Source organism: Pseudomicrostroma glucosiphilum (assembly GCF_003144135.1).
Source record: "Pseudomicrostroma glucosiphilum strain MCA 4718 unplaced genomic scaffold BCV69scaffold_16, whole genome shotgun sequence".
NCBI lineage: Eukaryota > Fungi > Basidiomycota > Exobasidiomycetes > Microstromatales > Microstromataceae > Microstroma > Microstroma glucosiphilum.
The window spans coordinates 18,766-41,640 of record NW_020289928.1 but is presented as its reverse complement, the minus strand read 5'-3'; the positions used below and the strand labels follow the sequence as shown (position 1 = coordinate 41,640).

Here is a 22,875-nt window from a genome sequence, read left to right as displayed (position 1 = left end):
GTCACTCGCCCGCGCACTAATCTCCGGGGCCTTTCGTACTCGTCACTCGCCCGCGCACTAATCTCCGGGGCTCTCCGAGGCTTCTCGCGGAGATCAAAGCAGCCCGGTGGCGATTGCGCTTCTCCCGACTCTGCCTCTTGTCCGTCACCCAGCCATCGACGACACTTTGGATAGCACGCAGGCTCGCTTCGCACGGAGCAAGCAGGCTGCTGCCGTGGGAGCTGGTGAGAAGGGGCGGCGCGATGCATCGACCTCTATATGAATAGCCGCGCCTCGTGTGCTCATCAGCCCCTCCCAACACTACTCACACTTTCTTGTCCTCCTACCTTTGCACCTTTCCTTCTTGCTGCTGGCTTCCGCACTTGAGCCAACAATGGTCGCGTATCAAAACATTGCCATTGCAGGAGTGAGTCATTGTCGAATTGTGCACTTGTCGCGGAAGCACCAACTCACTGATCTCCTCTTCCTCCACAGGCTACGGGCAACCTCGGTCCGTCGATCGTTAGAAAGCTCCTGAATGCCGGTTTGAACGTTATCGTTCTTACTCGCAACGGCACGCGAAGCGCTACCCTGCCTCAAAGTGTCAAGCAAGTCGTTGTTGAGTATTCTAGTCAGCAATCGCTCGTAGCCGCACTCGGCGGCATCGAGGCTTTGATCTCCACTATCCCCGATCACGGCGCACAACCTGCCCTCATCGATGCCGCGATTGAGGCTGGTGTAAAGCGTTTCATTTCTTCCGATTTCGGCTCTGATGTTCCCGGTAATACTCAGACGGCCTCCTTGCCCGTTTTCGCTGGCAAAGCCAAAACTCAGGCCTATCTCGAATCAAAGAGAGACCAGATTGAATACACCCAGGTCGTCAACGGAGCACTCCTGGATTGGGGAATTATGGTCGGATTCCTCATTGATGTTCGGGGTGGCCCCACTCGACTCTTCGATGGCGGGAGGGGCCGCTTTAGTGCCACCACCCTTGCCCACGTCGCTCAGGCAGTCCTAGGCATCTTGCAGCATTCCGCTGAGACACTGAATCGAGCTGTGTACGTGCAGAGCGCCGCGGTGTCACAGATGCAGCTGCTTGCGCTCGCAAAGCAAGCAAAGCCGTCTCTCAAGACCGAGACTTCCGTCCACAGCACCGCTGAACTGGAGAAGGGGGCGTATGCAATTCTCGAGAGTGGCAATGGTGACATCCGCAACGCGATGCTCGACTTCATAGCCGTCTCCATCTTCAGAGAGGGCTACGGTGGTCTTTTCTCCTTGACAGACAACAATCTCCTGGGTATCAAAGAGCTCGACGAAGCCGAGCTTTCATCATTGGTGAGCCAGTTCGTCTAAAATTGCCCTCATTAGGATGTGAATTCAATGAAAGCATCCGAAACAAAGCCGGTCCGGCCTGTACAGCTCTGCTTTCGACTGCGTCGACTGTGAGCTCAGAACCATCGAGTGCTGTATCCATCCCGTCCGAGGCCGCCCAGTTCGTGATGTGATGTAGAATCCTAGTCATTCTACAGCTTGCGCTCTCTCACACCACGTCCGGCGGCATCGCCGAGGGCATCTTCGCGGGGCACACGGGAGCGCAGCATGTACAGAAACTCTCAAGGCGAGGGCCAGTCTCAGTGGTATTGTTGTAGAGCGTTGTCATAAAACCCCCCTTAAGCTGGTCCGTCCCCCATTATCCCCGGATCTCACATTTGGTACCACGTCCGATTGAGCGTATACCATCTTTCATGCCCCGCCCACATCATCTGGCGTCGCTGCGTTCACCCCTCTGCGAACGAGCTAGCATGTTCTGCATTTGTTTCATCAGAGGTCAAAGACGGCTTGATGAGACTGCAGCATGGTGCACGCAAGCTTGTGAAGACTCACTGCATACTTTGAGTGAGTCAGTTGCATCAAACTGTATTACTGTCACCGTCGCAACTGTGTGACAGACCCTCGCGAGACAGTTGCGGCTATGAAGCTGCTCAAAGGGCAAGGCCAGATCAGATTTGTCGGAGTTTCCAAACTTCTTCTAGAGAAGCTTCAGGCTTGTAACGATGTCTGCCACGTCGATGCCATTGAGAACAAAGTCAGCCCCTGGATGCCCGAAGTATCAAAGTAGGCATCTTGAATTAGTGCGAGCAGAGTGACTTCATATCTTGCTCGGCAGAGAAGTGACCTTTCTTCTCTGAACGGACCCGCGTATGGTGCCTACCCACCGCTCGGGAAGGGCTGCTTACCGGTAGTGTTAAAGAGCCTTCCGATCTGGAACAGATGTATCAGGATGTCGAGTCACCGAACACAAGCGAAGAAACTCTCCACCACAACCTTCAGATCGTCGACCGCATTAGAAAGATCGCGGATCGCAAGGCATTAGGAAGATCGCGGATCGCAAGAACGCCAAAGTGGGCCACATTGCTTTGGCCTTGATAATGCAGAAGTCTCCAGCCATGGTCCCGATACCAGTGATTCCCGAAAGTGCAAGTCTGGACGACCGCCTCGTGGCCGCTACTCTCAAACTCAACAATGAAGACGTACAAGTGTCCGATCAAATTATTAGATTTGAACAAATGCTCGGTAAGCGATATGCCGGAGACTTACGCCGAAACTTGTCGCATTATTGTAGAAGACCAGGAGACCTCTTCCGGAACCGATCAGACGGTCTTCATGCCTTTGCAAGTTTGAGCATCCCCTCCAACATCAAATGACAGACAGTCCTTAAAGATCTTAAACAGATGTTTTCAACGGGTCCGTTTAGATCCGATTATGTAAATTTGACTTCACACCTAGGATACCCTTTTTTATATTTTCATGGTCAAATTGATTCTTATTAGGTTGCTGAAACAGCCTTCCCATCTTGAAAATCTAGATGTTTACTTGTTACAAGTGTATAGTTATCAAAATGGAGTACAATACCTTCCAAATATGTTGTAGACGTCAAACTCGATATTTTATGTTCAGGATTTGTTGCCACTCTTCTGCCGTCAACTCGTGTGACCCGTGTTCCCTCTTCTGCATCGGTCACAGCTCGCCTCCTTCTTCGCTTCGCCGTTTCAAGTCTCCTCCGTCATCAGGTCCACAATGTTGCTTGAAAGCTGCTCCACCATTCCGCAGCTTCGCAATGGATACTCTTGGCGCAAAGAGACTACTGTAGCCTCTCTGGGTCCTAATGTGCGAGACCTCACCTACGGTCCTGACACCATCCACTCTCGCTTCCAGCAACCTGATGCGTGCAGGAAGGGTCACGACCACAGAACGTCGGAAGACCGAGAGTCAAGCAGCAGCGCGAAGGCAAAAAGGCCCGAGCGGCCCATTCACCCATTGAGAGGGTCTATATGTTGATCCTGCCGGCGTGCCGAGTCCGACACGTGCGCTGCTGGGCGAGCAATCGGAGAATGCCTCCCGTGATGCAGCCTGCAGCTTCGTTCACCCGGTCCTGTTCCATCCGAGGGGAGATACAGAGCATGCATCAAACCAAAAGGGCAGTAGCCCACCCAGACCGAGCACTTCTGGACAGTGGTGCAAATGGCTCTTGTGCGCAGTCGTATATAAAGGGTCTACTCGCAGAGCTGGCAGGGGCAGGACAAAGGGAAAGCCCTGATTGCGATTGCCATAGGGGTTGGCGGGACAAGGCAAGGCGAGGCAAGGCAAATGCAGCAAGACGAGGCAAGGCAAACGAAGCAATCGAAGACTGTCTCACGTCTGCCTTAGGCCGCTACAGTATGAGTCACAGGGCATATCATATACAGGGAGATGCAGCAAGACATTGTTGTCGAGACAGACCCCCGTTGTCAGGTACAATATTTACAGCACACTTAAGGTATTCCTTTCCGTTTCCTCTCTTTTTCCCCTTTCTTTCTACAATCAGCCGACTACCTCTTTCTCTTCACAACTTTCTCTCTCTTCTCTTCTCATTCAATCCGAGACCCAATGGATGTACTGTACTCCTTTGTCGCTCAATCCTAGCCAAAATAATACCAGATTGCTGACATGACATGAAGTGACGTCTTGAAGCCTGCCTCAGACTGTGGCGATAAACACACTTCAGCCAATGTCAGGCATTAGAGCAGTGCCATGCGGCTAAAGTTAGTCGTGCATGCTGCCACAATATTGTAGTCATGGCTAAAGTGCTGCGGAGATGGTTGTAATTTGCCGCGACTGGCCAGATTTGAATGACGAAAGGAGTAGTCGCACTTGTGTTAGCTGCCACATGGCTCTTCTTCATCCTCGAGAAATTGCAGTTATTCTCTTACTGTATGACATGGTCTCTGTTACTTTACGCAATCTTCGCAGAATCACCCGAATGAGTTGCTGTTTAGGTCGGATTTGTCTGGAGCTTCTTATCTCCTTTGTGCCGCTGAGGTACTACTGTATGTTTGTACAAAGGGTATGAACGCTTCCGAATCTTCTTGCTCTGTGCACTCTTATTCATTACTGTAGTCGTCACTTGTAAAGATGCCAGCCGAATGTGAGGGTACTGGTTTACAAGCCATTCCACCTCCTTTGTCTTCAAAGCCGTAGCGTGGAGTTCCTTCGTCCTATCGTAGCAAATAGCCGATTCTGAGTTTGAGGCGACGTTTTTTGTGCCCGCTGTCCCTTGCCGAAGCATGAGATCGGGCGAGCGGAGGAGTGGCACTGTCGTCTGAGTGGCCAACGTCACCACGACCCAGAGGCTGCTGCGCGCTGTGCGCACCATGATGATGGTGACTTACTGTCATAGTCACACGCCTACTATTTTTGTCGCTCGATTTCAACCACATGCAGTGAAGTCAAGCCCTTTGCCAGGAAGAAAGCCATGACAAAGTATATCTGGCACCATGCACCTCTCAATTTTGGGGGCGTGACACTGTTGTAGTGCCTGACCCTGAATAGACTGTGGCTGGACTCCAGGGCCAGATTGCGAGTATTGCCAGATTTCCTGCCTGACCGCTGCTCTGAATTTCATTTGGCTCAGCTTAAGTGACAAGAGGAGTAAGGCACTCCTACAGTACTACTTCGTTTACCCACGCCCTCGACGCTGATGGAAAGTCAAGCTGCCAAACACCTCTCGAATCATGTTTCCGAACGCAAAGCCAATCACTACAGCGGCGCGTAAGTGAACGCGCAGATTTCGACGGCAAGATGGCTCTTCTCCTTTTGCTTTCTTGTCTGCGCACGCCTTGCCCGGAGCCGTCCTGCTGCCGCCGTCAAACGTGACCATCACTTTTACCCGATCTGCCCGAGACTCATGATGGCCAGGAGGCTGCAAATGGGCTAGCTAGCAACGGAGGTTATTGTGACTGCTCTCGTTGTCCTGAAGTGCTAAACTTTTCTTTGTTCTGTCTCCTTCCGCACGAGCCGACTACCCCTCTCGCCAGCGCGATTTGGCGGACTAGGTGGTGCTCTGAGCAAGGTGCCAGAAATGATCATCGCGGGCGAAGGAGACTTCCACAGGGAAGGTAAAGAAGGTCGAGTCTCTCTCGTCAAGACGCAGTACAGTAGGTGAGATTGCTCGTGTAGAGAAAAAGAAATCACAATCTTTGGGGCCAGAAGAGGTCGCTTTATGTACTTGACACAAGGTGGTCTGTCCACAGAAAAGTACCGAAGTACGGACAGAAAAGGGGATGTACGTTTGGTTTAACGTGACTCAGGGAAGGAGCGGGCGTACGGTTGTTTGAGACATCTGGAAATACGGACCAGAAGCAAAGGAGGAGAGACGGCGGCAAAGGGTGCGCCGGGGAAGGTCACCCGCGCAGCCGCTGTGAAAGCGTAGCGTCTGTGCTGGGAACCGCAAAGGTCGTACGAGAACGCAATGGTGTTGTACGCACGCCAATGATGAAGGCGCTAGCTGGTGGCAAGGCAATTTGTGGTACAGTAGAGTCTTGCGTGAGGATGTCTTCCTGAGTGGGACCTGCTCTCGTCAGCAGACTTGGCGATGGTCGTGCAAAAGCGAGTGATGGCTGCGGCTTGCGTGAGAAATTCTCTGACAAGTTGTCGCGATGACAGTGGGAGGGGAGCACTGATAGTGAGGAAAGAGGGCGTTGGCGTAGCGTCCCTCTGTGGTAGGAGGAGTTGGTAGGCCCTGGACGCAGCGTCCACGGTAGCCAGTGGTGACGGACGCAGCGTCTAAGACTGACTGGAAGATGGACATAGCGTCCATCAAAGTCATGATCCAGGGTGGCGCAGCATCCCGATTCTGCGGACGTGGCACATGTGATGGTGATCTTGAGTTGGGGATGTAGCGTCCATAGTGACCAAGAGTCGTAGACGTGACGTCCGTGTTGGCAAGGAGGCGTGGACGTGGCGTCCAGCTTGTCCTCAGTGGGCTGTGACAGCGTCCGGGACTGTGCAGTGCAAGCCGAAGCTCACATCGAAGTAATGGACAGGACGGATACGAGGTATCTCTGTATAGTATTGAGGACGGCTTTGCAGCATGATGCGGGCGGCCTCGGCATCGTACTCGTTTGATATAAGGCAAGCGCCATCGCGCCTCCAGAGGTCCCCTCGAGATTTTGTCTGCTGAGCAGTGCTCCGAGAAGGATGACTCAGAGTACCGCTGCTTCTGCAAGAGAGGAGGGGAGGGAGGAAAGCTATTGATTGCACTCCGAGCTGCCAATGTATCAGTGAGGCAGTCAGACGTAATCACACATTGACCGAGATGCTAACGCCTTCAACGCTGGCCAGTGAGGTCTTCTCCTTGGCGCAGATCTTCGCAGGCATATCGGACGACACTGCACGGGTGTTGCGACATCGTCCCCGGAGCTTATTGCTTCATCTGGCCCTTCAGCAATGTTCGCTGTGCGTAGCTAGGGGACAGACTCTCGTGCCTTTCGGTGAGACCAGAGTCTCGAGAGCTGCTGAAAGGGCACATACCGGACTCATCCTGAATGGAGTATCAAGCTCCGATCGAGATTACAGTCAAACCGCTTGAACATCAGCGGAAAGAAGTGCGAAGTATGTGGTCTTCACGACCGGTGATGTGAGGTACTGACAGGTCTAGAGGGTGGAGAGGTAGAGCCTTACTGCCTTCCACCAGCATGCAGTCAAGTGGTCCTGTCCAGATAGGCCACACTCCCAGGAAAGCGTCGCTTCATGTGAAGCCTGCGTTGTAACGTACCGATCGGGGCGTGTTCATGTCAACATGAGGCCAGGTTGATAGTCTCACATCGCTGGCACTAAGCAGCATCGTATCACCAGAAGGGAAATCAATTCGATCGTGTCATCAGAGGGGATCTTCGCTACCACGCACCGCACGAAGGCGGACGTTCCGCGCAGGAGACAACACAGGGCGTAGGGGAAGAGAGTCTGAGGGCGTTGTGAGATCATGTGAGTTTCAATCTTTTGAAAGGAAAACTACGGGGGTTGCGAAAGCGTGAGCGAGTGTAGCGTCAGCGTGTGTTACTGACGCTCTAGTGGAGACTTTACTCACGCCAATCGATCCGAGGGCTTTTGACTCTTTCTGGCGCGACGTGGACCTTCGAGGGTTGCTTCTGGCTGTTTGGCAGTGACGTATACAGTGCGTTCCCCACGGAAATGCTTTGTTGCGGGCATCGAGCATGGTTTGGCATCAAGTGTAGCATTGCCATGCGGACTGCAAGGTTCGATGAGATCCGGTCGATCTGGACGCTCTGAACATCCGTCTTCATGGTCTCCTTCTCTACTAGGGTTCCCTCTCGGAAGATGCTTGATGTTCTTAAGCTTTTGTGGTGTGTCTGCGGAAGAAACGGCGTTCGATTGATTAGTCTTCATCATGACTGCTGAGAAGAGACGAAAGGGGGTGGTAGACAGTCCTTCGCCTTCGTACTCACAATTGTACGTGGGAGTACGAGGTGTATCTACGTTGAGAACACTGGACATTGATAACCACTGGCAAATGTCTGACATTGCCAGGAGACGACTGGTCGACGATCGTCGAGACGGTTGAAAGACGCCAGTCAATGAAGGCGTGGGATCGGATGGCAATTGGAAGATTGGAGGAGTAAGTGTAGTTTGTATATGACCGAGACACCACGTCAACATGGGTGAGACTGGACGATGACCTACCAGATGCTCAGTGAGGCCCATGACAGCGGTCTTCTCTGCTGTGTCCAACGCACTTGCGTTGACCATGAAGTTGGCGTCGCGTAGAAGGCCAATCTCTGATGACGTCGCGCTCAGCAGAACTTCGTGAAAGAGGTACCTGAGAGTGTCGTGTATGGTGGAGGTGTCGGCGATTGTGCATCCATAGGTTTTCAGAAAGGCACTTCTCGTCTGCAAGCTCGAACCGACAGAGCTTCCCTTCACTTGGACTTACTTGCCTGTAAACAGCTCATACAGAGTGCAACCAAGGGACCAGAGATCGACGGCAGGGCCGTACGGCCTACAGCAAAGGATCTCCTAGGCAGGCCAATCATGATTCGCTTCAGTAATGTTGACAATGCTTCTTCGGGCGAAGGCCACAGCATCTGTTACCATTGACACAAGCAGTGCCATGCCAACAGCAGTACTCACTGGAGCTCTGTATCCAGGCGTCTAGCAAAAGTCGGGTAGTGAAAAAATGAATGATGTTGACGACCTCTTTCAGTGACATCGTCGACCCGATCTCTCTTCATGCAACTACCCGCAGCTACTCACACCGTCATACGAGCGGGTCTCGCACTTGCCACAGTATGCCTTCTTGGCCAGACCAAAATCGCAGAGCTTCAGAATGCCGCCGGAAGTGATCAATACTGCGAAAAAGGGCGACTTCCTCAGTGTTCGCGGAATGATGCGTGCAGAGCGCGCTGAGCTTCGCCTGGTGGCGCCCCACTGACCATTGTCGGGTTTGATATCGCAATGAATAATTTGGTAGCCGTCGAATCCATAGTGGCAGTAGTGGATCGCGCTGATGAGTTGAGCAGCAGCAGCTTGTCTATTCAGCCTTTCAGCCGGGAATCTGGATCGTACACGCCCGCCTCTGGCGATTCAGCGTATGTCAAAAAAGGTGTGGCTATCGAGGCATGGTTCTACTTACCGAGGACCATGGATTAGACCCTGAAGACTGCCATTGACGCAGAATTCCAGAATCAGATCGGTGAAAATGACACTTTCGGCGGCTGCTACAAACTCGATGACATTCTTGTGTCGAAGCGATTGTAGAAAGGCAAACTCTTTGGCAGCACAGCGTCTACCGGGGCTCGCTTGCCCGCCGAAGGTCCTCTTGATTGCTACCTGCGGAGCAAGAGCAGAAGCACAGCAAGGAGGAGCCAGAAGAAGTCAGACAGTGCTACAGCAAGCGCCAACATGGAAGGACTGATCTTTGAACGTAGGTGATGCTCAGCGTCAGGAGCTTGAAGACTCACTTTCCGGCCGCCCAATCGGCCGCGATACACTGTAGCAAAACCGCCCTGTCCAACTTGTTCCAAGATTTGCAAAGACATGCCCATTGTGGAAGGAAGAGAGATGCGGGAGGGATGATAGTGCATGACTTCCGACAGGAATGTAGACTGGCCTCCTTCTTATAGTTTCAAGTTGCCCTCACTCCTACGCGTCACTGCGATCACCCTCTCCTCGCTGAGTCTAAGCCTCTACGTCACCGATTAGCCAGTGAAAGCTTCATGATGAGCCAGTGATGGACTCTTCAGCGGCTACAGAGGGCTTGTGCCCCAAGCGCAAGCCAACGCGGAAGGAGCACGTACCTGACCGCTTGAACGCGAGCGCCTGCGAAGCGCAAATATGCTGCAGGTAGACCGTTGAAGAAAGTACGCACGCTGTACACGCCACTCAGCGTACCGGGAATGTTGTCCACAAGCCGCTTACCTGCGCCTTTCGCTTCGATCCAACGTCCAGCTAGCACCCAAGAGCCGTGTCAGACGAAGAAGTTCCAATCCTCCTGCTGCATCGAGAATCTGACTTCTCCGCGTCCCGGGCTCCATTTGCATTGTCCGCTGGAAGATGGAGACGAATATTGACCCGCTTGAGCCAGCGACCCTTCCTGTCCTTCTCCACCCGACGGGCAGTAGAGGGAGTGAGAGAGCCGGTGGAGGCCAAGGCATAGCGATCCCGCCGAGCAACAGACACTCAAGTCCACAGAACTAGGTCGCTTGTGCGGGAGCAATCCAGTCTTCTGAACCGTCACTCGGGTACACTCAAAGGCGACACTCTGAGGTCTTCGCCTCAGAATGTCGCGGATCACGAATGTGAATGAATAATGCGAATCCTATGGGCGAATGGGGGCCTGCGCTCCTGCGATGCCACGAGTCGTCTCACTGAGATATCCTAGACAATCAACACATAGAAGAGTGAGAGAGTATTCTAATGGTCTCTTGAGCCACGCAAAGAGGTCTCGAAATTGGCACAGTGGCTGCGCTACCGGCGCCACCGCCAGCAGAAGCGGGCTGAGGCGGTCATGAGACTAGCAGTTCACCCACTCACAGCTCTGCGTGGTCATGTACCTCGACAAAAGCATCTTGTCGCAGCCGCCCAGAGCTTGTTTCAGAGCGTCACTCCACGCCTGACCAGTCAAACTTCTGTCCCACAGCCGAGCCCAGAGCTCAAAAACATGGGCCAGATAGCACTGTCAAGATGAACTCAGCGGTTCGCAGCGTCCTTTGGTCTCGGGTGAGGGCGGGCTGAACGTACAAGCTGGCCAGAAATACTCACCAAGAGCCTTCTGTGCCATGGACCATGAGCTCAAGAGCTCGAGGACTTAGACTTCGATGGGTTCCCAATCCCTTCAGCACCTGATCCTGTGATCCCATACTTGCTTGCCCATGCACGTACCGCATAATGCTATGTGGTCAAGCCGCTGCTGCTGTCCACGAGCTTCCACCCTGGATCCCTACCAGTGCTCAATCTTGTCACCGTCCGCAGTGTACCCTGCGCTCTCATGTCTCGTCCCGCGCCCGCTTGCCCCTTGCCCATGTAGCACGACCCCAGTCAACAGACCTCTTCAACACGACTGAAATCAGACTTGCTTCACAAGGTCTTTCACACCGTGTTTTTCGCACTAATTCTGCGGCCGCCAGTTCGGCAATCATCGGCGGGGCGCCTGGAGGGCCAGCCCACGATGCAGATCACACGCGCCCTCATAGGGGAGGATTGGTGTGAACGAAAGACGAATGCGCTACAGTGACCTTAAGTCCCACGCCCCTCACACCCTCCCCTCTACAAGGTCCCGCGCTTCTCCTATGCACAGTCCCGGTAGACGATATGAGCTGCCCAAACTGTCTAATCGGAGAGTGTATTTGCCACACCCATCGGAACACACGACGGAGCGAGATCTTGCAGTAGCCGGCGCTCTGGTGAATCCAGAGCTCGAGAGGGCGCGCGCTTCTTTGGACCTTCCGCGACAGGGCACACATTTGACAACATAAGTGCCTTCGTGCTCATCATAGTGCGGGCTTTCGATACGAAGCACGCGTGGGTGCCGGCAGAACCAGTACCCTGTACAGCGCTACGACCTTGCTGCTTCCAGGTAGACTTTGAGCTGGAGAAGCGCGCCACATGTACCCAGACAAAGATGAAGGTTGATGTCGAGTGCGATCTGCCACAAAGCCGCTCAGTATGGCTGCGTTGTCTCAAAGACTTCGAGAGCCACAGACATAGGGGAAGAGAGATTGCTAGCGAGGAAGTCAGCGCCAGGAAGTCAGCGCCGGGAAGTCAGCGCCGCTTGATGTGTTGGCCAGATTAAGAGGACGCAGGTCCACTTGTCTCTCGACTGCAGACATTGTGCCGGTCGCGTCTTCGCGTGGTGCAGCAACGAATCGGTCTTGGTCGGTACGGTTCTTCGCTATGCCGAACCACTGACCAGCACTTGCGTCGAGCACCGGAACGAAGCAGGACGTCAGAAATGACTGACACCATCCCGTGATGCAATCGTCGACTTTGCCAGGGAGCTGAGCTGCGCTGAGCTTAGCTACCGAGTATTGCAGACGAGAGGCCCGCTGCTGGTGATAGGTCCTGGTCCAACTTCGGTCACCCGAGAGTAGTCCAAGGGAGCATCCGATACCAGCGCTTACGATCGACGGGGCCGCCGGCTGGCAACGTTGCGGGCAACGACCCTGTGCGCAGCGGCGAAGGTGCTGACAGAAGCCGTACGGCGCTCCTGGAGAGACACCGGTGAGGGGTCGGTCCTTCCCGACTTCGTTCTCAGACGTGATTTGATTGCGTCTGTCTTCAGGCTCAGAGGTCTTGACCGGCCCGTGGCTTTGGCGAAGAGCGCACACGCATTGCAGACCACATTCCCACACCTGTCGCGCCTCCATAGCGGTGTCTTCTCTGTCGCACGATTACTACAAAAGGGCTCATGGAGATCTTTGGAGGGAGAAAAGATCGACGAGGATGCCGCAGCTCTCGGTCTCTTCGTCTCGACGCCGTAGGCTTCTCCAGTGTATGAGAGGGCTGCCCAAGCATTTCCAGAGGGAGCACGAACACCCTTCCGTCCTCTCGTTGCTTCAGGTCCTCCGTTGTCGGCTGGACGCTGTAAGTGCCGTGTACGCGCTTTCTCGCATCCGACCTCCTCTACGCATGGTGCGTGCCAGGATAGGATGGAAGCCTGCGTAATTGCGCGGTTGCTGTCTGTTGGCAGTGGATTAGTGGGCGTTTGCTGCTTTGCGTTGTGCAGCAACCTCGCCGGCGGGGTTGAGCTGCTCCAGGACCAAGGAATGCCAGCGATGCCAGCGAAGAACGGGTAGGATCCTCTTTTCGAGAGGTGATACACGTGCTGAGAGGGGCGAGCCGTACACTGTCGGCGTCGTCGGCTCCAAAGCTCCCAACCCGACGCTGTAAGCCTGGATGCGACGCCAGATCATGCGGACAGCCTGGCAAGGGCGGCAGGCGGCAGTGATGTCGATCGCCCATCGAGGCACCTGGGAAGAGGGAGGATGAGAGGATGGGTAATAGGCAGAGCCGACTCTGGCCCGTTTGTATTTCCACAGAATGGCCCTGTATGGGCAGGGGGAAAGCTTGGAGCAGTCGAGGGAGTAGACTTGGTGCTGGAACAAATCACTCGTCTTGCCGAGCTTTCGTGTGGGTTTGGCGAAAGTGACATGTGGAATATGAGGTTTACGTGTCAATGATGCCGTTCCGACAGATCTTCAACCACCGATTGTCGCGAGTGCTGCCGTCAATTGGCATTTTGGCACCACTTCGCGTTCGGTCCTGGGTCGAGCGCCTCTGCTTGAAGCCACAGGGCGACTTCAGACTGGTACCATCGCCCCACAGAAAGGGACGACCTTCCTACTGACCATGCTGTCCTTCACTTGGGGCACGACCGAGCGCGATGGCGTCTGAGCAAAGGACGAGTAGGATTGCGCGAACCGACAGCTGCTCCTACAACACCACCATCGTCCAGCTCTCGGTCGCTAGCTTTCCACTGCACAGTAAGTCTTCGAAAACATTTACGGGACCCCGGTATCCACGATTCACTCACGTTGGTAGAACTACCCACTTCGATCGATGAGAGGCGCGCGAGATGATCCCGTCGCAAAAGGAGGCTGCAGCCCGACGAACCTGACAGAAGAGTAACAGGAGGATGGATGAAAGGGTGAGACATGCGTTGCTTGCTACTGTATCGAGCCCGTTCATCTGTCTTTGATCACGAGCGGCAAGGACACAGCAAGCCCACAGACGGGATGCAGAGCCGGACAGAGTGCGCTGTGCTGACAGAGGAGCAGACCCCCGCTGGCGAAGGCAATTCAGCTCGGACCAAAGAGCCGAGGGAGCCGAGTACTCGGCAATGCTAGTACATTAGAGCTGCAAAGCATGTCACTTGCGCCAGGTCGACCAGTGAACCATGCACGACGGACCGCGGACGTTGAACTGATTTTCGATCGCCGCGATGGTGGGCCTGACCAAAAACACCCGGCATTGCGCTTTCGATTCGTTGTCCGTGTCTAGCGAACTGCCCGGGAGATCCAAGCGCTCGTGGCGCAGCGCGTGCCGGTGCCCTCTCTGCGTCAGGCTGAGTGACGCTCCGTAGCCGCGCATTATCGTCTCCCGAGCGCGCATGCTCCTCGGCGGGGTTTGAAAGTGTGCGCCCAGTTCTGTACTACTTCAGCGAAGATGGCGGTGGAGCAAGGCCAAAGCTACCAGTTCCTTTGTACTTCTGACGCCTCGCAATAGTCGGGCCTGCCGTCACAACATCGGAGCGATCCGCCCCGTTGCGACCTTGAGCCTGTTGAGCAATTTCCTGCGCCTCCTCGGTCCATCGGCGTCTTTTGCAGGATCCACTCGTGCGCTTTTGTCGCTCTTGGTCAGGTGCCGATTGGCAGCAGCAGCAGACATCGTGGCGAAACCACTGGTGCGAGACAAGGAGGCCGGAGAGAACGGGAGTAGACAAAGATTCCGGAGGACTGGGCGGGTCCATTGACTTGTGAGAGGAGATCGATGCCCTTGTCCACCCCGAGCCGAAGCAGCCGCCTCTGCAGGTTCACCTTTCGACCCATTCAGATTCGGCCCGCTCGAACAAAGGGTCGCGTAGTCGTACGTACAGTATATAGCAGAACGGTGCACCCCTTTCTCGATATTGCAAAGATCCGTATCCACCCTCATGTCCTCTGTTACGCCACACAGCGAGGAACTCTTGCCGCACGCAAAGGATCTACAGGAGATCCGCAACATCGACGTTCTGCAGCATGGCATCACGGCCTGCATCCGCTCCTCGGAAAAGCTGGAGGCGTGCCGGCGAGCTGGGTGGATCTACCTCGCCTTCTCCCTCTCCTTATGGCGGGCGGAGCTGATCGCCGATCCGAGTGACTGTCCGGACTTAGCCCTTGGCGTTGGCGCTGCACATCACAAGGTCAGTGCCGTTTGGCACCTTCGCCCATGCCATTGCCGACTTTCGAAGATGCTGACTGCCTGCACATGGACAGATCACACTCAATGGATGGTCCGAGGGTCTCTCGAGCGACGAAAAGCGTGCTCTGCTGGTCGACGCGCCCTCGCGCGAAGCGGGCAGCAAAGCGACGTCAAAAGCTGCCGCGGAGTCTTGCTACTTCATCGATCTGCAGGAAAAGCTGGCCGCAGGCGACAGGCGCGGTCGCAAGAGGGGTCGTGAGTCCGGCGCGTCGAACTAACCCATGTCCGACTCAGCCATAGACAGCTCCCTCGAGCCATCGACCATCAACAATCCCTCCTACGTCCTTGCTTCAGCATTGTCGAACGTTGCCGAGACTGAAAGCATCGGGATGAACTTGACACATCGCATCAACCAAGCGTATTTCCGATTGGGTGAGGCTTATGTGAACTTTGGCAAGTCTACCTTCGAAAGCTGTCCTGCACCGGATTCGACCGCCTTTCACGCACTCGTTTTTGGCTCTGCCGTTGTCGCAATGCGTGCAGGAGCGAGCGAACAGGTCGACCAGACAGTCTCCGAAGCAGGTCTGAAGAAGAGACTCGAGCGAGCGCGCAGGTTCTGGTTCGTGGTGCAGTGCTTGGACGAGAGAGTACTAGAGCTGGTCGACATCCTCTGCGTCAGTCGGCTGGACAAGATCAGCTTTGTGCGGCTCCGTCAGATGGCTCAGACGCTCTCGAGCCTCACCCTCGCTTCTCGTGTATTGCGGCCGGAAGCAGCGACCACGCACATTAGAGCACTAAACCAATAGTATCATTGTGGCTGGCTAATTCGCCTTCAGAGACAGTCTGTCGTTGAGGACAATTGCGATGCGCGCCTGAGTCCAACGATCGTAGGCAGAAAACATCATTGCCGCAACTTCTAGCTCTGCAAAACATTTCGAGGGATATTAGCTCTAAGACTCATATTCGTCTTGTTGTGCCCGTCGTGAATGCAGCTTCCGACTTCGATAGAGGTGGAGCGGATTGGCTGGACTTCGACCTGTATCGATGCTGTCTGTAAATGGGTTGTAGAACAGGAGGCCGAGGTTGGCGGGGTGCAGGCTCTAGGCCAGCCATGGAATGTTTGCAGCGTCTCTCCTCTTGGGGAACAAGAGGAGAGGCCTGTGACACCCCTGAAACGAGCATCGTCTGGCACATCAGGGGCCGCACTACTCCTCGATCTAGCCACTGTCTACCGAGGTCGGGATGGTCGTTGACTGTGCAGACCTTTGACCTTGGATTCACATAAGATTGACCAGCGTCCTGAAATACGCATACTCATCAGTGAGGCCAGCAAGGCTGTCCCGTCGCAACCTCGGCTGTTGTACGGATCAGAATCTTGTGCGGCACTACTTGTGAGCATAGCGGATTGAGCAGGGCCATTCGTAAGATCTTCTTCCTCCTTATCACCGACCGCAACACGGCCAACAACGTCGGCAAGATCTTCGCTCACCGGTTAGGGTGGAGTTTGGGCGAGATGTTCGTTGGGCAGCCGGCCATAAGTGGGTAATGTCCCTTTCTTTGCTGTCGTCTCGCGTACAGGACTTGAAATGGTAGGATGATTGACACCAGAGCACTGCACCAGAGCACAGTCACCCTGTGCTGCAAGCCACAACCTTAATTGCCGCCTGTCAAGTACGCAGCCCCATCCTCGCGTACCACTGTGATGTCCGAAGATGCACCGCCTGGCATTCTCGTCCAGATGGCGTGCTCGACCCTCAGGCATCGCCATTGTCGGCTGCTCTGCACATACCAGAAGTGCACGGCATCTCCTTCCAGCCTTGCGAAAGATGGCATCACTTGCCGGCTTTCTTGGGAAATCTACATCTGTACATTGAAGTGAATCAAGTCATGACCTGTCCCAGGGGCGCAGAGCATCCCTCCCCATTCTTCTTCTTTTTCTTCCTATTGACCTCCCTTCTCGCCTCTCCCGACATCTTCAGTCGCCGAATATCCATCAAGATGTCGACAGCAGCTTCAGCTCCGGCTCACGATCACGATGAGCGATTGGAGAGAGACAAGGCACGCCTCAAGGTCTACTCCGAGGGCCACAGCGAGGGGTCCAGACCGCTTTCAGGCTCGCTGCATGACATTGGACTGGCACAGACTCCCAGACTCGATCGGAAGCTCCGCTCCTTCCACATTACCATGATCGGCTTCTCTTCTGGGATTGGAACCGGTCTCTTCATCGGTACTGGCTCGGCCTATGCCAGCGCAGGCCCTGCCGGGCTCTGCCTTGCGTATTGCATCGTAGGCACGGTCCTGTGGTGTGTAATGCAGAGCATTGGTGAGCTCGCTACCCTCGTGCCGACGGCAGGTTCATTTCCGCATTGGGCTACACGCTTCATCGATCCTAGCGTAGGCTTCTCTCTTGCCATCAGTTATGGCTATTGCTATTCGATCGCAATCGCCAGCGAGGTCAGCGCAGCCGCCGTGTTGGTCAGCTATTGGACAGATGTATCTCCTGTTTTAGTCATCACATTGGGACTTGCTGCGATCTTAGCTCTGAATTTGACCAGTGTAGAGTTCTTCGGACACAGCGAAGTCATTGCTGGTTCCATCAAGGTCCTCTGTTTCATCGGCCTCACCATCGTCGCTGTGGTGATCACATCAGGAGGTGGCCCAAACGGCAGCAGCAGTGGCTTTCAGTACTGGAATAACCCTGGGCCGTGGACACAGTACAATGACATCGCAGGAAGCACTGGGCGCTTTGTTGGAGTGCTATCTGCACTAGTCAATGCGTCCTTTAGCTTCATCGGTATCGAGACCGTGGTTATCACGGCTGCTGAGTCCATCAATCCACACCGGGACATCCCGCGCGCCGCAAAAAGAGTGACGTACCGTATCGCATTCTTCTATATCCTCAGTGTTCTTCTGATCGGTTTGATCGTAGATCCTCGCAATCCATCGCTCGTCAGTGGCACTGGAAATGCCAACTCGAGTCCCTGGGTGATCGCTATTCAAGCAGCAGGCATCAAAGTCCTGCCCAGTGTTGTCAATGCCTGCATCCTCATCTCTGCTTGGTCGGCCGGGAACAGCTACTGCTGGGTCGGCAGTCGCATCATCCTTTCCATGGCAGCCGATCGCCAATTGCCAGCTGTGTTTGCACGAACCTGGAGAAATGGAGTGCCATGGGTTGCAGTGTCAGCTTCGTGGCTTTTGGACCCTTGGCTTACCTGAGTCTCGGACAGGGCGGACCTTCCCAGGCATTCAGCTGGCTCTTGAATTTGAGCACAGTGGCAGGGCTGATTACTTGGACAGTCCTGTGCCTGTGCTACATTCGCTTCAATGCAGCTCTCAGAAGACAGGGCGTGCCTCGCGATGATCTGCCGTGGCAAGCGCCTTTGCAACCCTATGCCGCTTGGATCGGGAGGAGCAACAATTCTGACTTTCATCTCGGGCTTCTCGATTTTCCTCAAGGGCGATTGGGTGACGTCCAACTTCATCGCCTCCTACGTGGGGATTCCGGTCTTCATCATTTCGACCCTGGGCTGGAAGACAATCAAGAGGAGCAAGTTCGTCCATACGCGCGATGCTGACCTCTGGTCCGGACGCTTGGAAATGCACGAAGCTCAGCAGATCCAGAAGGCTGCGTCAGAGCCTATTAGTGCCTCTGGGCGCGTGAGTAGGTGGCTGCTCTGAGTCTGCTGCCCCTGCAGAATGCGAGAAAGTGGTGATTGAGAGCTTCTGTGTATTCCTGTGGGTCTGTGGTCAGAAGAAGAATCGCGGAACCATTTGTAGAAGCCCGTTGTCGGGTCTAGTGTGTCCATTCCTCAAAGTGATATCATCGTCGCCGCCGCAGTAGGTGCAGAAACAGGTGCGGACCCTGGTAAAGAGAGTGACGGAGACGATGAAGATGGTGAGGTATTCGAAGAAGGCAGACAAGATGATGGCGCAGTTGTGAGGGGCGATCGAGATGAGGGAACGGCAGACTTGCGACTCTACACTGAAGCTTCTGATACGAGTGGGAACGATTGTCCAGCCTACGGGTAGCGAGCATCCCATCCGCCCGTCGTTCTACAGGTTTGTACTCTTGGTGAGCCTTTATACCCTCGCCTCCCGCTCTTCTCTGGCTTCTCCGACAGCCGTTCCTTGCGCAATCTACTCCAAAGGCACCAGGAAGGGCACCGTTCTGCGGCCAGCGGTGAAGACAGCCCACCAAAGAAGGGACGGCAAAAGCTGCATCTTCCTCAAAGAAGACATCGCTGCCGCAGAAGATTATTGACGTCCAGACCTGCATATCCATTAGAGTGCTGCCTGTTGTACAAGGGAAGCAGCCAGATCGCTGACGTTCGTGCAACAAATGATGGGTATGGTCTTGCCGCGCTACCCAAAGCTGGGCGATTACTCCCTCAGCAAGGCGCCGCTCACAGTGCTTGTTGAACAAGCACTGCTTTTCGTACAGTACAGTACAGCACAGTATCTGGAGGTAACTCCTCTCGTCAGTCAATTTGCGGCGGATCAGATCCAAATTCGCAGCCTGACTCAATGTCCAACACTCTGCCTCGCACTTTGTCTGCGCCTGAGCCCAAGCCACAGACTCGCCCACATCAGGCACCAGAGAAGTGTCATGCGGCCACGACCAGATTCTGCAGGTGGCCAAAATCCTTTTGCCCTGGTTGGAATTCAGAGCGCGTGGCTAGGCTAGAAATTGAAGTGCGCTGCTAAAATCTGCTGCAGCTGGCTCAGTACTCACAGTAGAACCATTGACAGATATAGAGAATGAACAGACGAGCTGCTGCTGTTCAGCTTATCAGCGCTTTCCATTGCTGTCACTTTGGATTGGAAGACCATCAGATCTCACACATCAAATTCGACAATGGTTAGTGAGGAACGTGTGGGTGGATTCCAACGCGCTCTTCTTGCATCGATCAGCAAGACTGACCAAGTCGTCCTTTCTCGCAGCATCGGTCGCCTCTGGCGGTGTTCGTAAGGTTTACCATCTGGTGTAGCCAAGGAAGCATAGTGTACATTGACAAACAGGAGAGTCGCGTGCATGTCGATGCGAAGTTCTGTGCGACCATGTACAGCACAAAGGAGGGTTGGATTGACAGCGTCACCGAAAGAGATGGCACCGTATGCCTCGCTGTGACAGCCTCGCATGACCAATACTCCTTTTGACACTCAAATCTAGCCAGATGAGGCTCACACAAGAAGTCTGGCAGCTTGCCTTGCAACTTAGCAGTCTGAGCCTGACGTGGAGCCCAATTTACCCATTTTCAGGCTTTCAAGAAGTCCTAGCGAATGTAATATCTTCGGAAATCGGCCTCCTGCGTGATGCCAACTTCACGGTCAGCGTAGATGCACTGACCATGGGAGAAAAAGCGGTCAGCTCGAATCTCACCGCGCATCTGATTAGGCAACATCGGTTCTGGCGCCAGTTCAAAGAGCCAGTACTGTACGCTCCATCAAGGCTCCTCGTCGGGCCAAGTACAGCCCGAAGACTGCCCATTCTTTAGTGTAACTACAGGCGACAGTACTCGCTCACGCGTTCACAGCCTCTGCACTCTTCCTTTGAGGAGACTGAAGCTCGTGCCATCCGACAACGCGTTTGGGTCTCCTATCCCACGCCCTGTGTCGTCACTTTTGCGCAATCTTTGTCTCGGCGGGAGCCGTGGCAGCGAAGACTCTCGCGGAGAAGAGTCACAGCTCTATACAGTGACATGGAAATGGCCCTACTATGGAGCGGCAAGGGCTCACGTCGTGTGTCTGGCTTTGAGCAGGTTCGGAAGGATTGCCGTGGCCGTGTGCTTGATCTGGCGTGGTAACACTGCGGCTGGTGACTCTTTTCGGGCTCGATTGTGGTGGACTGTCACGACTATGTCCGCTTCATGCCGGCACGTCCGGAAAAGATTGCCACTGAACGCAAATGACAAGAACAAGCTGTAACACCTGCTTCACAGCGAAGTCCGCATGAACCAAGGCGTACTCCGGAGTCTGCCCTCCTAGACAGTACGACTGGCCGGCAAGTCTGAGTACCGCTGGAAGAAGAGGTCGTGAGACGTTGCAAATGAGGCTCGGGACCCTGAAAGTATCTCACCAGTGACGGGAAGTGTCTTCCTCCTCCCCAGCCTCTTCCTCCTCACACTCTTAGACGGCCTCACCCCCGTACAGTAGCGACGGAAAGCACGAGCGTTCAAGAGGTCGATCTCTGGGGCTCAGCAGAGAGAAAGTCAGGTGGCAATGCCGTTATGCAATAGAAGTTATCCAACGTCCTGACTGGTGGGATGAGAAGACAGTGACGTGTCCCTGTCTCATGAGCATGTGTACGAAAGGCAAAGGGACAGGTTTGCAATGACCGAAGCCCCTTGACCTCGTCCTGTGCCGCTGGCAACGATGTGCGGACACTGTCCAGGTGCATGGCGATGCAGTTGCGCACTGGCAGGGCTACCTGCCACCGCGAGAATTTTCTCTTGGCAGCGTCTATCTGTCAACGCGAATTCCGACTGGTGGTCACGTGGCCGCCCTGCAGCATCAGGTGAGCTGGGCTCTCAAATCCCCCGCCGTGGCTCCGCCCCGGACTTTCTGCGGCCCGGGATTGCGACGACGAGACTGTCCGTACCATGCCAGCCCAGCGGAGGCCCGCCGTTGCTTTGCTCCGTTGCTCTCCGACCATTGTGTTTGTCGCGGGATGGGATCTCCAGGCTGCCTGACGCTTCGTCCGGGTACTCAGTCTTGTCCAGCCCACTTTGTCAAAGACCATCTTCCGATCCCTCGAGCCCTCGAGCCTTCGACCTCCCTCCTCATTATCATCATCGCACTGCAACAAGCCTTCCAAGGCATTCGCATGCCTTCCTCAATTGTCAGCTTTTACATACCTCGACACACCTCGCACCTTTCGCACCACTCGCGCCTTTGCAGCCATGGCCAAAGCGCACGCACTACCACTCTATCGCACTTGGAGCAACATCACACCACAACCACTGGCTCGGCAGAGTAGCAGAAGGAAAATCTTCACTACGATCTTCCTCGCATCCCTCACCTTTGCATGCCTCCACCTGAGCTACGTCTCTCTTGTAGACCCACCAGGCTCGCTTGATCATGCCGCCCACGGGCGGACCATGGGACACGTGAAGGAGACCACCCTCAAGGCCTCTCTTGCCACCATGATTGGCGCTTTGTCTACCAGGGCCGACAGCAGCGACAGCAGCAGCAGTGAAGGAAGGACGATCACCGGAGATGGGACAGATGCGGAGGGCGCCGACGACACCATCTTTGCCCACTCACAAGCTCGATTTGAGGTGATTAAAGGCATTCCCAACAGTACCTCTTGCCTTCCCATAGCCACAGACTCTCAACAGGAGGGTACAAAATCGTCTTCCTCCCATGTACGTCCAGCACTCGTATCGTCCGGCCCAAATCACGCCGTCTCCATCGTGGCGGGTCTTTCAGGTGGTCTGATTGGCCTCTTCGTCGCCATCCTGGCTGCATTGGCCTGGCATGGACGCAAGGAGAACCTCAGGAGGTATCCACAGGGCGAAGGCGATGCCGATTCTCTGGATCACCTCCGCAGAGTGAATGTGGTAGACCGAAGACCCTTTCGCGTCGCAGTCTGGGACAGGCAATACCGAAACAGTCCTCGCGCCGGCTGGAATTACATGACGTCACTTGTTCCAGGCCTGCGCATGGGAGAACCGTCTGGATTCAATGCTCCAGGACCGAGCCCCGCCATTGGTAGCTTTTCGATCATTGCCGAACCCAGAGAGGCGGCGCTTCCTAGTCGCAGAAGAAAGGAGCAAAAAGCAGATCCACCCTCTTATTACGGCGAGAGCGAAGAGGTGACCAAAGGTTTGTCGAGCTATGAGCTGGGTCTGAGCGGGTATCACTTCCCTGCAACAGCAGAAACGCTTGACCAGGAATCAGACGTGACACAAGAAAGGTACGAAGGTGATGCAGGCGACAGCTTTCACGAGGAACGTCGTCTCACAAGGATCAGCGAGCAAGATGGGTCAGACACCAGCCCTGCAGAAAGTCCTCATTACCTATCCTCTCCGTCGCCACACTCGACCCACGACCTCCTTAATGCCTCACTGCACGTCAGTGCTCCTGTAGCCGAAGTAGGCATTGTGGGTCACAATGAGCAGCGTGGCTCGTCCTGCGGACACAAGGTCTGGAGGAAATGAGTCA

General features: G+C 54.7%; 9 protein-coding genes across 9 annotated transcripts in view; 4 read left to right on the top strand and 5 right to left on the bottom strand.

Moving 5' to 3' along the window:
* Window positions 1-414, bottom strand: part of BCV69DRAFT_71297 (hypothetical protein) — a 516-nt gene extending 102 nt beyond the window's left edge. The window contains exon 1 of the mRNA XM_025495472.1: window positions 6-414. Coding sequence (XP_025345538.1) covers window positions 6-248 — 243 coding nt within the window. The 5' untranslated portion in view covers window positions 249-414. The remainder of the gene's footprint in view (window positions 1-5) is intronic.
* Window positions 1-1,332, top strand: part of BCV69DRAFT_273696 (putative oxidoreductase CipA-like protein) — a gene marked incomplete at its 3' end in the record, with an annotated part of 1,434 nt that extends 102 nt beyond the window's left edge. Inside the window, exons 2-3 of the mRNA XM_025491015.1 lie at window positions 29-406; window positions 475-1,332. Of these exons, the coding sequence (XP_025345537.1) occupies window positions 374-406; window positions 475-1,332 (891 nt within the window). The 5' untranslated portion in view covers window positions 29-373. The remainder of the gene's footprint in view (window positions 1-28; window positions 407-474) is intronic.
* Window positions 1,333-4,045: 2,713 nt separating this feature from the next.
* BCV69DRAFT_285004 (hypothetical protein) lies at window positions 4,046-4,726 on the bottom strand. Its single transcript, XM_025493239.1, has one exon. It carries the CDS (start codon window positions 4,670-4,672, stop codon window positions 4,292-4,294), a length of 381 nt encoding a protein of 126 aa, XP_025345536.1. The 5' UTR covers window positions 4,673-4,726; the 3' UTR covers window positions 4,046-4,291.
* A 1,871-nt stretch (window positions 4,727-6,597) lies between these two features.
* On the bottom strand, window positions 6,598-9,359 carry BCV69DRAFT_304488 (kinase-like protein; the record flags this gene model as incomplete). Its single annotated transcript, XM_025494657.1, has 13 exons — window positions 6,598-6,686; window positions 6,829-6,838; window positions 7,073-7,130; window positions 7,205-7,260; window positions 7,385-7,449; window positions 7,764-7,790; window positions 8,052-8,134; window positions 8,249-8,331; window positions 8,446-8,466; window positions 8,569-8,663; window positions 8,748-8,890; window positions 8,948-9,144; window positions 9,276-9,359. 13 exons carry the CDS (start codon window positions 9,357-9,359, stop codon window positions 6,598-6,600), a joined length of 1,011 nt encoding a protein of 336 aa, XP_025345535.1.
* Window positions 9,360-12,061: 2,702 nt separating this feature from the next.
* On the bottom strand, window positions 12,062-12,211 carry BCV69DRAFT_241983 (hypothetical protein; the record flags this gene model as incomplete). Its single annotated transcript, XM_025490025.1, has 1 exon — window positions 12,062-12,211. A coding segment is annotated over one exon (150 nt), but the record flags the coding sequence as incomplete, so codon positions are not given.
* A 1,788-nt stretch (window positions 12,212-13,999) lies between these two features.
* Window positions 14,000-14,780, bottom strand: BCV69DRAFT_71133 (hypothetical protein). The gene has a single exon (XM_025495471.1). It carries the CDS (start codon window positions 14,566-14,568, stop codon window positions 14,050-14,052), a length of 519 nt encoding a protein of 172 aa, XP_025345533.1. The 5' UTR covers window positions 14,569-14,780; the 3' UTR covers window positions 14,000-14,049.
* BCV69DRAFT_71132 (hypothetical protein) lies at window positions 14,781-15,608 on the top strand. The gene has a single exon (XM_025495470.1). The coding sequence runs from the start codon at window positions 14,994-14,996 to the stop codon at window positions 15,516-15,518; it is 525 nt and encodes a 174-aa protein (XP_025345532.1). The 5' UTR covers window positions 14,781-14,993; the 3' UTR covers window positions 15,519-15,608.
* An 863-nt stretch (window positions 15,609-16,471) lies between these two features.
* Window positions 16,472-18,390, top strand: BCV69DRAFT_291235 (putative amino acid permease; the record flags this gene model as incomplete). Its single annotated transcript, XM_025493742.1, has 4 exons — window positions 16,472-16,808; window positions 16,863-17,891; window positions 17,930-18,059; window positions 18,088-18,390. Exons 1-4 carry the CDS (start codon window positions 16,600-16,602, stop codon window positions 18,388-18,390), a joined length of 1,671 nt encoding a protein of 556 aa, XP_025345531.1. The 5' UTR covers window positions 16,472-16,599.
* A 2,891-nt stretch (window positions 18,391-21,281) lies between these two features.
* BCV69DRAFT_304478 (hypothetical protein) lies at window positions 21,282-22,871 on the top strand (the record flags this gene model as incomplete). The annotated part of the gene is made up of 1 exon (XM_025494656.1): window positions 21,282-22,871. Exon 1 carries the CDS (start codon window positions 21,612-21,614, stop codon window positions 22,869-22,871), a length of 1,260 nt encoding a protein of 419 aa, XP_025345530.1. The 5' UTR covers window positions 21,282-21,611.
* Between the last annotated feature and the right edge of the window lie 4 nt (window positions 22,872-22,875).

Excerpts from the sequence above, each read along its gene's own strand:
- BCV69DRAFT_71133 (XM_025495471.1), bottom strand. The coding sequence starts at position 14,568 with ATGCAGGCCGTGATGCCATGCTGCAGAACGTCGATGTTGCGGATCTCC.
- BCV69DRAFT_71132 (XM_025495470.1), top strand. The coding sequence starts at position 14,994 with ATGTCCGACTCAGCCATAGACAGCTCCCTCGAGCCATCGACCATCAAC.
- BCV69DRAFT_285004 (XM_025493239.1), bottom strand. The coding sequence starts at position 4,672 with ATGGTGCGCACAGCGCGCAGCAGCCTCTGGGTCGTGGTGACGTTGGCC.